The 14348-nt window shown below is 38.6% G+C and overlaps 1 protein-coding gene across 2 annotated transcripts in view; it reads left to right on the plus strand.

Annotated features, from left to right (window-relative positions):
• The window catches only part of LOC129672165 (contactin-associated protein like 5-1-like), a 796696-nt gene that overhangs the window by 744067 nt on the left and 38281 nt on the right, over positions 1–14348 (plus strand). For both annotated transcript variants that reach the window (XM_055601463.1, XM_055601471.1), the window contains exon 21: positions 4794–4878. In XM_055601463.1, coding sequence (XP_055457438.1) covers positions 4794–4878 — 85 coding nt within the window. The remainder of the gene's footprint in view (positions 1–4793; positions 4879–14348) is intronic.

The raw sequence follows: 14348 nt of genomic DNA on the forward strand, positions 1-14348 counted from the left end.
TACTTTTGCAGAACCCAAAGCTAAAGTGTTGCGAGGAATAATTTTGGGGAGGCATGAACAAATGTCTACTCACTCCATATTAGAATTAAACAGCAAACCAACATAAGAATGCCACTAAATCCAAATTATTGAACCAATGAGTTTTATTAAGATTGATAACATGAATATAGAGGAGGAGTTACAGGAGTAGAAATGACTTAAAGACAGCAATGTCAACACAACCCACTCCAGCAGGGATTGAAAGTTACTTAAGCAGGAAACCTGCCATGCACTGTACAACTTAAAGGCAGATCAGTTGGTAGGAATGTGCTTATTTAGGCAACAAATTATGGAGGGCCTTGTCCTAGTGTATCTGTCCAGTTTCAAGGACTTCCAAAGCCTTTGAAATATTTACTTACCAAGCTTAATGAGCTTTCCCTGCAGGACACTATATCTCACTTCCCCAAGTCTCAGTGCACATACTTACTTACCCAGGACAAGATTACCTGATATGACCAGTCAAGCAAGGAATAAAACCAGGCCTAGGTAGGAGGGGCTCCAGAGAGACTGAGGCTGTGATACTTTTATTGAGCACAATCAGACTTTTATACCCTTATCAGCAACAGAATGTACTTTGCAATTTCCAGAATCAATACAGTTGTATTTGCCAGGATACAATGATGTTTGCAAGCTGTGCAGGTACACAAATTTAAAGGCTAACACCAACTGTTGTGTTGAGCTTGACATCTAAGGGAATATACAGAGAAACACTTCACTATTGGAGAAAGTGCTTCAGTTTCTCAGGAACTGAAAGGTGCATACGCCCAAGGAACCAGTTTCTAACCCCCAAACACTATGATACATGCCTCTTATAGCAGCTAGACCAGGCCCACTCTCTGGTTCACTGGACCCAAACATTCCTACAGCGCAGGAAGTTGTAACACATCATGGTCATAAACCTTGGCTCACTTGTATCGCTGTTGAGACTGATCTTACCCTTTGGGACTTGACTTACAATTTGCTTGAATACTGCCATTCTTCCCTGAGGTTTCTTCTGCCTCATTAGTTGACCACAACTGTCTCTTTGTTGGTCTTCTGTCATTTCTCCTACCCAGTGGTATGCACAGGACTCTATTAGACTCCTACTGCTTTGCAGCTATGGTCATGTATTTGCCTATCTTATGCAATCTTACACTTTTGAGTATCATGCTTTTGCTAATATATTAACATCTATCTTTATCCAGACCTCTCCTGTGTCATGCAATCTGTTACCTTGACTTTTCGCTTACACTGTCTATTATCCTTAATTCATTTTATTGTTTTCTCTTAGTAAATCATGCTATCTAACAGGGAATATAATTTATTTATTTTATATCCTGTAACTATCTGCTAGAATGTAAGTTTGAGAAAAATAGGAACTTGTTTTGCATTTGCAAATCTCCTTCTTTACCAAACAGTCCCAAGCATCAGGTCTTTAGTGAATATTTGTGAACTAAGTTGGTAGATTCCACATGGTTGCAGATGCTATGTGATAATGCTATGTGATAAACATTGATGAGACCTTGTGGGGAAGGGGAGGTTTTCTAGATTTGTTTCTGTTGCTGTGATAAATATCCAGACAAAAATTAACTTAGGTCAGAAGAGGTTTATTTTAGCTCACAATTTCTGGTTACAGTCCACAACAAGAGTGACATCAGAGTGGCAGGAACTTAAAACAACTAGTCATATCAACATTCAAGAACAGAGAGAAATGAATGTGTATATATACTCATTTATTTGCTTGTTCCTAACTTGGTTCCTCTACTCTCACATACTTTAGGACTGTCTGCCTAGAGAATGGTGCTGCCCACAATGGGAAGGGTCTTCCCACATCAATTAACTTAAGATAATTCCTTACAGACACATCCAACAGGTCAAATCAATAGAGCAATCTCTCATTGGGATGTCCTTCCAGGCAATTTCATGTTGTATCAAGTTCATTATTAAACCAAGACAAGAGGTATGACTTTAGGGTTTAAGCTTGGGAGTATCCTGCCTGTAGCCTCACTTTTTGATCTCCCTGTGATCACAGCATAGAAAAATATATTTAGAAGTGAGATAGAAGGCAAACATCAGACAGAAAGCTTCTCTGTCACTTGAAACCTGCCACTTGCAGAGCCATGGAGAGAATTTCAGGAAAGCACACTGGGGAAGGATTTGATGTGGCCCATGGAAGAAGGTAAAAACAACTATTAGCTATTCCAATTAGATGGAAGTTCCGAAGTAGTTGTCAGATATATAACACAAATAATTCTCATACATCAGAAATTAACCACTCACCTATTACATTATTCCTGACATGAGTAAGGGAGACATCTTTGAACATGTTTGGGTTAGTGTGGGGAGTACAGCTACTATCGTACGGTGAATGATAGGATTTGTAATTATAACTTCCTGCTTGTGTAATATGTGTGGGTTCCATGTGGGGGCCAGAGGAAAAGCAGAGGTCTTGCTTCTGAGGAGATGCTCTCCTCATTTATGTATGTGTTTATTTATTTTTGACATAAGCATTCTCATAGGTCACAAAGGAGGTTATGTTAGCTCTCTATTGAGCTCAAAGGATCTCTCTGCCTCCTCCTCCCAAGTAATGGGATTACAATTGCATGCCACCACAACTGACATTTTACATGAGTGTTGGGACTGACCTCAGGTCCTTGTACTTGTGTGGCAAACACTTCAATGACTGAACTAGTCCCCCAACACCTTGTTTGTTTATAATTTTAATGAAGCTCTTATAGGAAAATGGGGCATGTCCTCTTGCTCATTTTACAAATAACATTTTAATACCTTCACATTTTTATGTCCTCTTCAGAATTAAAAAGACAAGTAGAACACAGAACAATAAAATGTTTCCTTTCTTTGTATATATAATTTTCACCAATCAATTTATAGTTGATAATAAGCAACCACTTGCTATTTGCAAAGTGCTGAAGAAAGTAGACAAGACTAGAGCAGATACTTTATGTTTTTATCCTCAGGTTGGTTTGTTGAGCCAGGAAGATAGCATGCTGTCTTTCTGACCATCCTACCTCCATCCCAAGCCAATATATATTTCCTTCTCTTTAACTAGAAAAAGTTGTGCAATGTAAGCAAACAAACAAACACAACAACAGCAAAACAAAGGTCCCTGCTTTATCCTTAGTCTCAGGTCAACCTGTAAGAAGCATTTCAGGAAAGAAAGGACATGTGGTTATCACTGCACTCAGCCATCAAGTAAGATCCCGACACTCCTGGATCTTCCCATCTCTGTTAATTTGGCTGCTAAAATTGCCTTTTCAAGGACTAGTAGACAAACCTGGCTACATGGAGACACAGAGAAGGATCCCAAGTCCAGAGACGCCATGGCCATGGACGACTGTTTATGTTTTAAGGTGTGACTTGGCTTAGCAATTCACCTTGGTGGACTTTTCTTTGTTGATTTATTTCATAGCAGTGTAAGGAGAAAACATTCAGAAGTAAGTGTGTGCATCCTTTTTCATATATTATATAGGAAATATTATAGTCTAATTAAAAAATAGTGAAACAGAATTAAGTCATACACTATGGATAATTGTACTAAAGTTATAGGATAAACTACAAGGTCAGGAGCTTCCTGAAGAGAGTTACTTAGTGAACATATGGAAGGAGGAACTAGCTGGGAAGAAAACGTATTAGTCCTAATCCCTTCTATTTTCTCCAAGCAAAGAAAACTCACTCAGTCCACTGTATGACTATCTTCCTGTTTAGCCTTTGTATTATCAAATGATGAGGGTAGTATCATTTGCATTTTCATATTGGAAAAGGAGGGCAGAGGGCATGTCTCAGTGGATGAAGCATCTGCCTTACCATCATGAGGATGTGAGTTCCAATCACAGAAGCCTTATAATTATCTAGGAGAGGTGACAAACACACACTGTCATTCCTGTGAGGGTGAGAGAGGAGGTAGAGAGACAAGCTGGGAGCCTGCTGGCCTAGAAGCCTAGTCTATTTGGTGATATTCTGGGCCAAAGAGAGACCTAGTCTCAGACAAAAAGTGGAAGGTGCCTGAGAAATGGTATCTGGAATTGTCTGCTGACTTATAAATAGTGTACATGAATGTGCACTCTTCCTCTAAATAATAGAGATTGGAAAAACCTACAGTATCTGAGTAGACTGAGAAAAATTGAGATAGATTGGTGGGCAGCACAGGAAGGAGAATCAGGGAGCAAACAGAATCAGCAGTGCCTGAAGACAGGAGTGATTGCTAAAGGAGCTCCCTAGAATTCAAAGCCTCCCATTGTGAGGTGATCAGCCAGCCCTGTCTGGAGCAGCAGTATGTGTAGCCACACTGTGTCAAACTACATTTCACTACTAGGAAGTCCTATAGTCCACACCTGAGAACAGGTCCCGGATATGGAGGAAAAGGAAAAGGTGTTGGCTGTTAGAACAAGAGGAGAGGAAGAAGTGCAAATGGACAGCACTGCTGGGTCTCATTCAACATACCAAATGGGCTTCTCTGTTTACTTGTTTTCAGAGAAGGATCTGGTGAGAAATTCTCAGCAGGAAGATAAATACCAGAAAATAGCTCTGCAGGGCTTCAAAGGGAATGAAAACCTGTGAAAGACCTTAGTTTTCAAGGACAAAAGAAAGGTTCTATATGTGCACTGTGGGACAACTGGTGGGGCATGTAGAATCTCTCTTGAGAGAGAATCTCCAGAGAAGAGCCTGCCCTGTGAGGGATTGTTAGCTATTTACAAGTGGGGTGCTGTACACCTTCTGAAAACCTGGGGTGATGGCTTTGTTTCCTTTTCCTACAGAGAGACCAGCAACTCTTCAGCTATAAATTCTCCCCAGGAGCCGAGTTCCGGACTGCGAGGTCACTCATCCTAGGCAAAGTCACAGGTCTGTTTTCTGTTTTATACTTCTCAGTGGCCTTTGTTAAGATTAATGGATTTGTAGTCTCTGTTGGTGTGTTCAGTGATTCACTTATGAGGACCTTGCCCCCAACCTGTCTTGATGCAGGTTTTGAAACAGGATGTACAAAAACAGGTATTTAGCAATGGTGCAGAATGCTATTTATGTTGACTTTATTAACTGGTTAGTTCTTGGCTAATGGTTTGTTATCTATGGAAATTATTTTGTTGATTAATTGTTAGTAATCCAGGGAGAAAGATAAAGTAATCAAACAATTAAGTAAAATACATCTTAATTTAAAATTCACAATTATTAATTTTTTTAGCTAGTCAACTTTTTACTTGAATTTCCTTAGTTTTAAACTAAAGGGATGAAGTAGGAAGCTGAGCATCAGAATAAGGATGGAAACTCACATTAGAAGAATGGAGACTCTTGTTTTCATGCAAGTTTTGTGAATTTTTACTATCTCTTTGACAATTTTTGTTGCCACTATAACAGTGAACTTTTTATACTTTCCTAAAGAATTTAATATTTTAAGGGATCTTTAACAATGCCTTTTAGAGCTGAAATATATATTTGTTTACAACTAATGTAGAAAACAGGCCTTTGTTTTATGTCTTACCTTTTCTCAGGAATTTCTTTTAGCATTTTTTTTCCCTTTGAAAGCCTCATGTATGATTTGTGTAGAAAACAGGGTAGAATTTTAGTTTATGCATTCTTCATGGATACAATATATAATGTGTGTGCACATTCACATGTATGATTGTGGGCAAGCATGTGGCATGAGATGCTTTTGGAGATCAGCTCCTTTGGGTATTGGTTGTTTTAGCTTGTTTGAGACAGGATCTCTTGTTCTTTGCTTCGTACATGAGTGTAGATGATTCTGGGTTATGTGGTTCCAGGGATTCTGTCTACTCCTCTCATCAAGCCTTAGGAGAATTGGGGTTACAGATATTGAGACTACCAAATCTGGATTTACATGGGCTCTGGGGCTTCACACTCAGATCTTCAGGCCGCCTTCTCCCTAGCTCCGGTGTTTTATTATCTATACACTCTGGGTATAGGTGTTTTACAAATTAGCAAATGCATGTCTTTTTCAGATTTTGAAATTATTTGTAATTTTTAACTTCTGCCCCTTTATTTCCTATGGATTCAGCTGCTTTTGTGATTTATCACGTTCTCTGTGATTCTGCTGGTCACAGTACATCTTAGAAAACCTTAACAACTTTGGGTAGGAATTTTATTTTAAGTAGGAATGGACTTAACACAGGAAATCACTGTCTTATGAAATTTTTGCAGCCTTTAACTCTAAATCTTAATATGACCTTTTGGAATGACTTCTCAGAAAATCTGAGGGTCTTTGAGTGGCATTTTGGGTGCTTTTGTTTACCTACTAAAACTCAATAAGAGTCTAGAAGCTACTTGGACCCATGTATAGAATATAGTTTTGCAAGACAAGAGACATCCTCTGAAAAAATGACGAGAGAATGTGTCGTGTTAATGGTGTAACAGCTTATATAGGATAAGAAATGATCCACAACTTCTCCAGTTTCCTAAATTTGTAAAGACTATAGCATTTCCAGAAGATAATGTCAATGCAGCACAAGACTAGCAAATATCAATTTCAGTTTCCCCAATGACACAGACAAATGAGTCAATCAATATGAATGACTTCCAAATGGGGTTATTTCTTACCTTCCCCCATGGCCTAACAATAATACTGGCAACAATAAAAACACTGTTTCTGCAGCTGTTTGTTCTGACTAACTAATGTGGCTCTGGTGAGTTTTTACTTCCTGTTCTCTGTATCTTAGACATTTCTTCTTTGTGCAAAATGTGATTTTCTCCTTTTGGGGCCAAACCTTTTTGACACATTTCTTTTTCTGCCTTAAAGTTCCTAATTATAAACTTTTATCCAAAGCAAGTTATTTATCTCATCTTGAGCCTTGGAAGACCATTTTGCTAGACAGCTATGGAAAGGATGGAAGGGAAGGTGAAAAGAAGAGAGAGAAGAGCAGGCACAAGTACATTCTGAGTAGCATGACCCCTGTTTCCTGACTGCTACCAATGCATACCTCTCCCAGCTCTGCCTCCATAACGTCATGAAGGGAGCTTGAAACTGTCTATATGAGGAGAGATGCCTTGACAAAATCACAAATGTGTTTGCCAGTCACCACCATCCTTCTTTAAGAGCAGATATGAAATGCAGACATGCCAGTGAGCACACCCCTTCCTTCTTGTCTCTTGGCTTCAGCTGTTGCTCTTGAAATCTCTTGTCACCTGGTTCGGCTTTTGAACGTTCTAACAGCACGCACAGCTGTTTTGATCATATGTTCTTAAGCATAAGAACCTTTATGCCTGTGTCTGGGTGTGTTTTGATGTTGTGAAATTTTATGTGTCTGCTTGTAGATTACTTTTTAAAGTTTGCTGCTTCATATTTTTATACTTCCCAAGTATATTAATTAGTTCATATGTATCTTTGCATCCGGTCACATTCAGTATTCATCTTTATTCATTAATTCCCATATTCTCAACATATCAACTATTGATTCTTTCACATTCTATGTACTCAACTCTGAGATCTGAATTAGATTAATTTTGGACTTTCTAATTTCACCTCACGTATCTCACCCTCTTAATAACTTTGCTATCAAAACAGTATGATTTCTAGGCATATAAAGCACTTTTATTTTTACTCATAGTTTTGTGAGTGTGTGTGTGTGTAAGAAAGACAGAGAGAGAGAGAGAGAGAGACATGGGTGCATGACATTAAGCACTTGGTTCAGGAAAGCATACTCTATTCAGGCTTATTATTCTTATAAAGCAAGTACTTTACCACAGAACCATCTTTCGGGCCAGTTTTTATTTACTTTTAATACGTGATGTTTGTTTTTACTCCCTTCAGTTATGCTTAACTACAATTAACGTAATATGTAAATCATATTAAAGATTATTTTTTTCTTTTTATTTCTAAAATTCTATTGTTTGGCCACCAAAACTCTAAATTAAGAAAACCTGTGGTCCTTGATTTCCACCTGTTTGTAAAGCATATTGATAATCATTATTGAACACTCTGCCTTTGCCAGTTCCACTCTTTGAGTCTCTGGGTATCCAATTCTGCAACTAGCTGTTTTCTAAGGTTGTCCTCTGGCGGCTTCTTTATTCTGTGTGTGCTGTGTCTGCGTGGATGGGGATGTGTGCATGTGTGCACATGCATGTGAGGATACACACATGCACACACATGTTAATACACATTTAGTTGGACCTGACTTCTGAGAACCTGGAGAGTTGAAAATGGAGCACTTGCTTCTTGGTAAAATTTGCATTTTTTCTACCAGGTGTCACATAGAGATACTGATTAGGATAATTTCAGTCTCTCGTTTTCGTTTTTGTTTTTTCTTTTTTCTTTTCTTTTCTGAGCAGAACAAGAATATAAATTTGATTTATGAAGTTCAATGGCATTAAAGCTTTCGACAGACCTTTTTAGAAGAAATGCTGTCAATTTTAGTACTGCACTATGTGATTTTTTTTAATTTTATTTTTTTCTTATCAGTTACATTTTATTAACTCTGTACCCCAGCCGTGTCCCGATCCCTCATTCCCTCCCAATCCCACCCTCCCTCCCTCATCTCCACCGTGCCCCTTTCCAAGTCCACTGATAGGGGGGACCTCCTCCCCATTCATCTGATCCTGTTTTATCAGGTATCTTCAGGACTGGCTGCAAAGCCCTCCTTTGTGGCCTAACAGGACTGCTCCTCCCTTGGGGGGTGGGGAGGCCAAAGAGCCAGTCATTGAGTTCCTGTTAGAAATAGTCCTTGTTCCCCTCACTATGGGAAACCAATTGGTTACTGAGCTACCACGGGCTACATCCGAGCAGAGGTTGTAGGCTCTGTCTGTGCTCCTTCCTGATTTCATAGTTTGCTCACACTCACCCTCTTTGCTCCCTCCCACACATTCTTCTTGCTTAACCCCCTCTTCTTCCCAAGTCCCTCCTGACTCCATATCTTTTTCCCACACTGTTTACATTCATGTTTACATTCATCTCTTTTCTCTCCTCGGGGGCACATCATTGGTGAGCGTGACTTATTGCTTACTCCCATTGTGTCAGGATAGTTTCCTTCTGCTGTGGTTTCCCATAAGTTCACCCTGAGATTTCAGTCCATCTTCCTTTTGCAAGGTTTCCAGACTTAACATTCTCAGTCTCCTTTAAAATAAGCCAGTTGTTCCTTACCCTTCTCCATCCCCACCACAAAACTTAATACTGCCTAGGTCTAACTCCTTTCTATCAAAAATTTGCACATATATTCTAAAATAGTTTAGATTTTGTTTCCTGAAGTTCAATACAATATTAAATGTTTGTTCTTTTAATAAGGAGAAAATGTATTTTAGTGTGTCTAGTCTGTTGGTAGTACTGTTCTATTAATATTGGTGCATGTTCTCAAAGTATTTTGAGTCACTGAATCCTTATTTTCACTGATAGTGTAGAAATCTGAGGGGAAAGTTTATTAAAGCTTTTTTTTTTTTTTTTACCATGAATCTCAGATTCCTGTGTGTGTGTGTGTGTGTGTGTGTGTGTGAATGTGTGTGTGTGCACATATGTTTGAGTATGTGTGTGTACATGCAGAGATCAGAGGATGAGTAATGTTCTTAAGGTTTAGCCCACCTTCTTTGTTGAGTAATGCACAAAGTGTGCTAAGCTGGCTGACCAGCAAGTCCTAGGAATCTGCCTGTCTCCATCTCTCTAGTGCTGGGGTCATAGATACATTTCTCTAAGCCAGCGGTTCTCAAACTGTGTATCAAGACCCTCATAGAGGTCACATCAGATATTAACATTATGATCCATAACAGCAGCAAAATTATAATTATGAATTAGCAACAAAATAATTTTATGGTTAGAATTATCACAACACGAGAAACTGATTTAAAGGTCACAGTACTAGAAAGGTTGAGAACAATTTCCCTAGACCTAGCTTTTATTTCTGTTCAGTTATCAAATGCAGGCCCTCATGCTTGCAAGATGATGACTTTACTGACTAAGCTATCTGTCCAGCTGAAATTCAGATAAACCATGAATGTGCTATGAGGACATAGCACATTCTCTTCTAAAGTCCTTTGATGAACTTTGCTATTGGACAAGATGCTAATAGGAACTTTCGCCATTTTCAACCTAACAAAGACATAAATACAATGAAGAATGAAACAATATGCCTATGAGTGTTTGAGGGTCATATTTTCCTCTGCTTATGATGTTTTATATCAGGTGTCAGGTAGGAGTGGATTGGATTATTGTTGAGTACAGGATTCAATAAACTTTCCTACTGTTTTAAGAATAAGGAATATATTCCTGAAGCCAGATGACCTTCCTACACACCCAAAATACAGTTAGGATAGTTATTCAGGGTCACCATTAAACTCAAGTTTGTAGCCTGTGACTGATTTCTGGCAGAAAATGAGGGGAGCTATATACATACTTCTTTCAGGACTGCAGAGACACAATTAATTTAAGGGCCATTATAGAGAATAGAGGAGGGTGAGGCAGATGGTTCGATAAGATCTCTATCCACCAATCTTCATGACCTGTGTTTAATTTTCCAGAACCCACAAGAATTGACTCTGGCAATTTTTTTTCCTGATTTCCATACATTTGCCATGGCAAATATGTTCTTTCTCCCCAAATAAATAAATGTAATCTTAAAACAAAAGCAAAATGAAAGACAATAAAGGTACTGAAGCCAAGCTTCAGACAAGCACAGACATGGAGACAACAAGAAGGGTTTGGGAAGAATGTGAGTCACATGGCACAGAGAGAGCAAGGGTTCAGCAGAAATCATGAACAAATGGTACTCACTCCACAATTTTAGAAAGATTAGTCTGAGGGACATTTTCTACTGTAAAATAAAGATCTGCAAGCATTTCTCATAGTAGATTCTAAGGGAAAATTGTGTAAAATTTGTCTCAGTTTTCTTCAAAAGCATTCCATTTCAAAGCCAAACGAAATTTGTTCATTTTCTTTCTGTGAGAGGAAGGAGCAATTCACTGTCCTAAAGTCTGGTGATTTAGCACATGTACTGTTCCAGCTCTGGTGCGTTAGGCACCATGACAAATAGAATGAATTATTTTCTGAGGGCTCCTAAGATGGAGAGAGTTGACCATAAAAAGAGCCAATGACATTGTCTACGTTAACACTGAGGTGGGGCTGGAGAAATGGCTTGATGGGCAAAGTTCCTGGCACCAAGCCTGTTAATGAGTTTGACCTCTGTTACCCACACGGTGGGAGGAAAAAAGTAACTTTCTCACATTATGCTATAGCTTACATAGCATGCAGGTACACATATCACACAATACATTTGAGGTGTATTGACACATCATGAATGAAGATGTTTTTTTATGACAGGTCATGAGATATAGCTAAGTTTTATTTTTATTTGCTTACTGTCATTTTGCTTATCTCCAAGTATTTACTTGGTTATAGCAAATATTATATTACTGACATTAAGAGAAAAGTCACGATAGGGACTGATGAGGTGACTCAGCAAGTAAAATGATTGCCTTGCATTGGAGCCCCAGATCCTATGTAAAAAATAAATAAATAAATAAATAATAAAAATAAAAATAAAAGCAAACAAACAAAAAAAAAACAACAACAAAACAGATAGGGCATGGACTTCAAATCCCAGTTCCAGGGAAGCAGAGTGGATTCTAATCCCTCTTCTGTGGAAGCAGAGTGAATACCTATAGCTGTCTGACTAGCTAGCATAGTCTACTTGGTGAGCCCCAGGGCAATAATAAAACTCTGAAAGAAAAGAAATTAAAATAAGAGAGAAGTGTATACAGTGCCTGAGTGATGACAGCTAGGGTTGTTCCCTGGTACTCACACACACACACACACACACACACACACACACACACACACACACACATGCTTATATATTCATACATACAATCATGCACCCATACATATGCATACATACACACCAAAAAAAAGAAAGATAAAGTAACATTTTACAAAGTGAGAGAAACATTTTTAGAAAAGTCAGCCATTTTAGCAAAGCCATCTCTTCCTGGAGATGCCTCAGAAGGTACCACTGGGCAGTCATCAGGACCAGCTTTCCTGGCTGATCCTGGTTTTAACACCTTTGTTTTACTTCATCTTCCCATAAGAACCATTATATCTCAGAATTCAAAAATCTTTAGCTTTTTAAAGACTCAGTAAACACAAAAACATAGTAACTGCAATAGCACTAGTGCTGATGGAGACTTTTCTGGATGGCGATCAAACCCTGGGCACCCACTTCACAGGCACGTGCTGGAGTTTTTAGCCCACCGCTAGATCAACTCTGCCCTAATCGATTTTCCCTGGAAGTGGGAATTAATGAATTGTTATTACTGTTTTCCAAAGAAGTGACTTCTTCATGATCTACAGATTTAGAAGAATAGTACTCTTCAAAATATGGAAACATTTTATGTTAATGTCATAGTAGTGTTAGATGGAAATTTGTAACTATAAAATTATAAACGATGGCACTCACAGCAGACTGTTGGATATATGTTTCTACAGCCACTATTAACTAACCTCTTCTATTTTATGATTTGATAGTTCAAAGCTTAAACATAGCAGAGACATTATTTCTAAGGGACAATGGGCTAAACATTTGGCCAGATGGCTTCTTATATCCATTTGAACCTAAAAAGCCACAAGAAATGAAATAAATTCCATCTCAGCCTGTATGAAACTGGGAAATCACAGAGCAATGAATGATAACCTGCTTTTGACCTGGAAAGCTGAAGCAAGTTCTGACTGTGCCAATAAAGCACATGGTTTCTTACTTCTATGAGCTCTTCCATTTGTAGTTCAAGTCTACAGTATCTTCCTAATCAGCACAGTAAAGCTGAGTGAGAATCCTGAATGTTTTATGCATCTTAAAGAAGATGACAAAGAGGATGTTTACATTATTACTTAAATGTATATTCCTTGCAGTACTTCTTTCAATAGACTATAATTTCATTTTGATTGTGTGCATAATTGGGCCTTTCTTTTTTTTTAAGATTTATTTATTTTATTATGTATGCAATGTTCTGCCTACATGTACACCTGAACACCAGAAGAGGGCACCAGATCTCCTTATAGATGGTTGTGAGCCACCATATGGTTGCTGGGAATTGAACTCAGGACCTCTGAAAGAGCAAGCAGTCCTCTTAACCTCTGAGCCATCTCTCCAGCCCTCTGGGCCTTTCTTATGATTCAGGTCTGGTACAACCAACATAAAACCGAGAAACAAATTTATACAGTGGATGATGGTTGGCATGTATGATGTTATATGTACCTATGTGCATATGTGTATTTGTTATTTGTGTCAATACTGCTGCATGTGTGCCTGCCACAGATGTGGAGGTTAAGGGACGTTCTTGAATGTTGGGCTCTGGCGTCTACCTCTTTAGGGGAAGGGTCTCTTGTTCACTACTGAATTCAGCAGGCTAGCTGGCTACAAAGCTTCAAAGGATACTTCATTTACTCCTTCCTGTCCCAAAGGAGGAACACTGCAATTCCAGCCTCATGCTCCCACCCACATATGGCTTTTTGTGGGCTCTGCAGATTATGCCTGCATAGTAAGTTATTCACCTACTGAGTCATCTACCAAGCTTGGTTTTTGAATTTTAAAGATTATATGAACATTAAAGGGAACCTATCTTGCAATGTATCTAGCAAGGCCACGGTAAATGGGACTTCCGAAGAGACACAGTTATTTTCTTAATTAATGAGTCTGCCTTATTATTATACATTATGAAGCGGTGCTACTCTCTATCTGTTAGTGTCTTAAGGATCTATGATATCTAGGTCAGCACAATGAGAGGAGAGAATCTGAGTGTAAAGCCAGGTCAACTTACTGAATTCTAATGGATTTAGAAACATAAGTACCATTGTTGTAGAAATCGATTAATATTCATTATTGATATATCTTCTGGTAACTCTTGCTGTTAATCTTAAACAGCTGTATAACCAAATCACCACACAGAGAATGTGTTTATTTAGTTAACCTAGAACACAATGCTGGGCAATAATTACTCCCTCCTAAACCTCCAAGCCCTCATAGTTTCCGAACATTTACATTTCCCACATTATACTTGATTTTAGTGATATATTAGGTCCAATCCATCTCTTCACTTAGTTCTGAAATCTCTCCTCCAACTCTTGCCCATCCTCCTCCCATTCATTTCCTGCCCTCTGGCTCCTCCCCTCTTTCCTGTCCTCTGGCTCCTCCCTTTGCACAACATTGTGGCTAGTTGTTTTATTTTGGCCTGTTTACACATAGTTGAGAGAGGATGCTTGGAATAAGTATCACAATGCAATATCCCGATTGAAACCAGAGAGTTGGGGGGAGAAATCAGCATTTGAATGAACAAGGTTAAGGTGCATACATTTCAAAAGAACATTATACCAATATACCATCATCATTTGA

Source organism: Psammomys obesus, unplaced genomic scaffold, assembly GCF_907164565.1.
Source record: "Psammomys obesus unplaced genomic scaffold, mPsaObe1.curated_primary_1811, whole genome shotgun sequence".
Taxonomy (NCBI): Eukaryota; Metazoa; Chordata; class Mammalia; order Rodentia; family Muridae; genus Psammomys; species Psammomys obesus.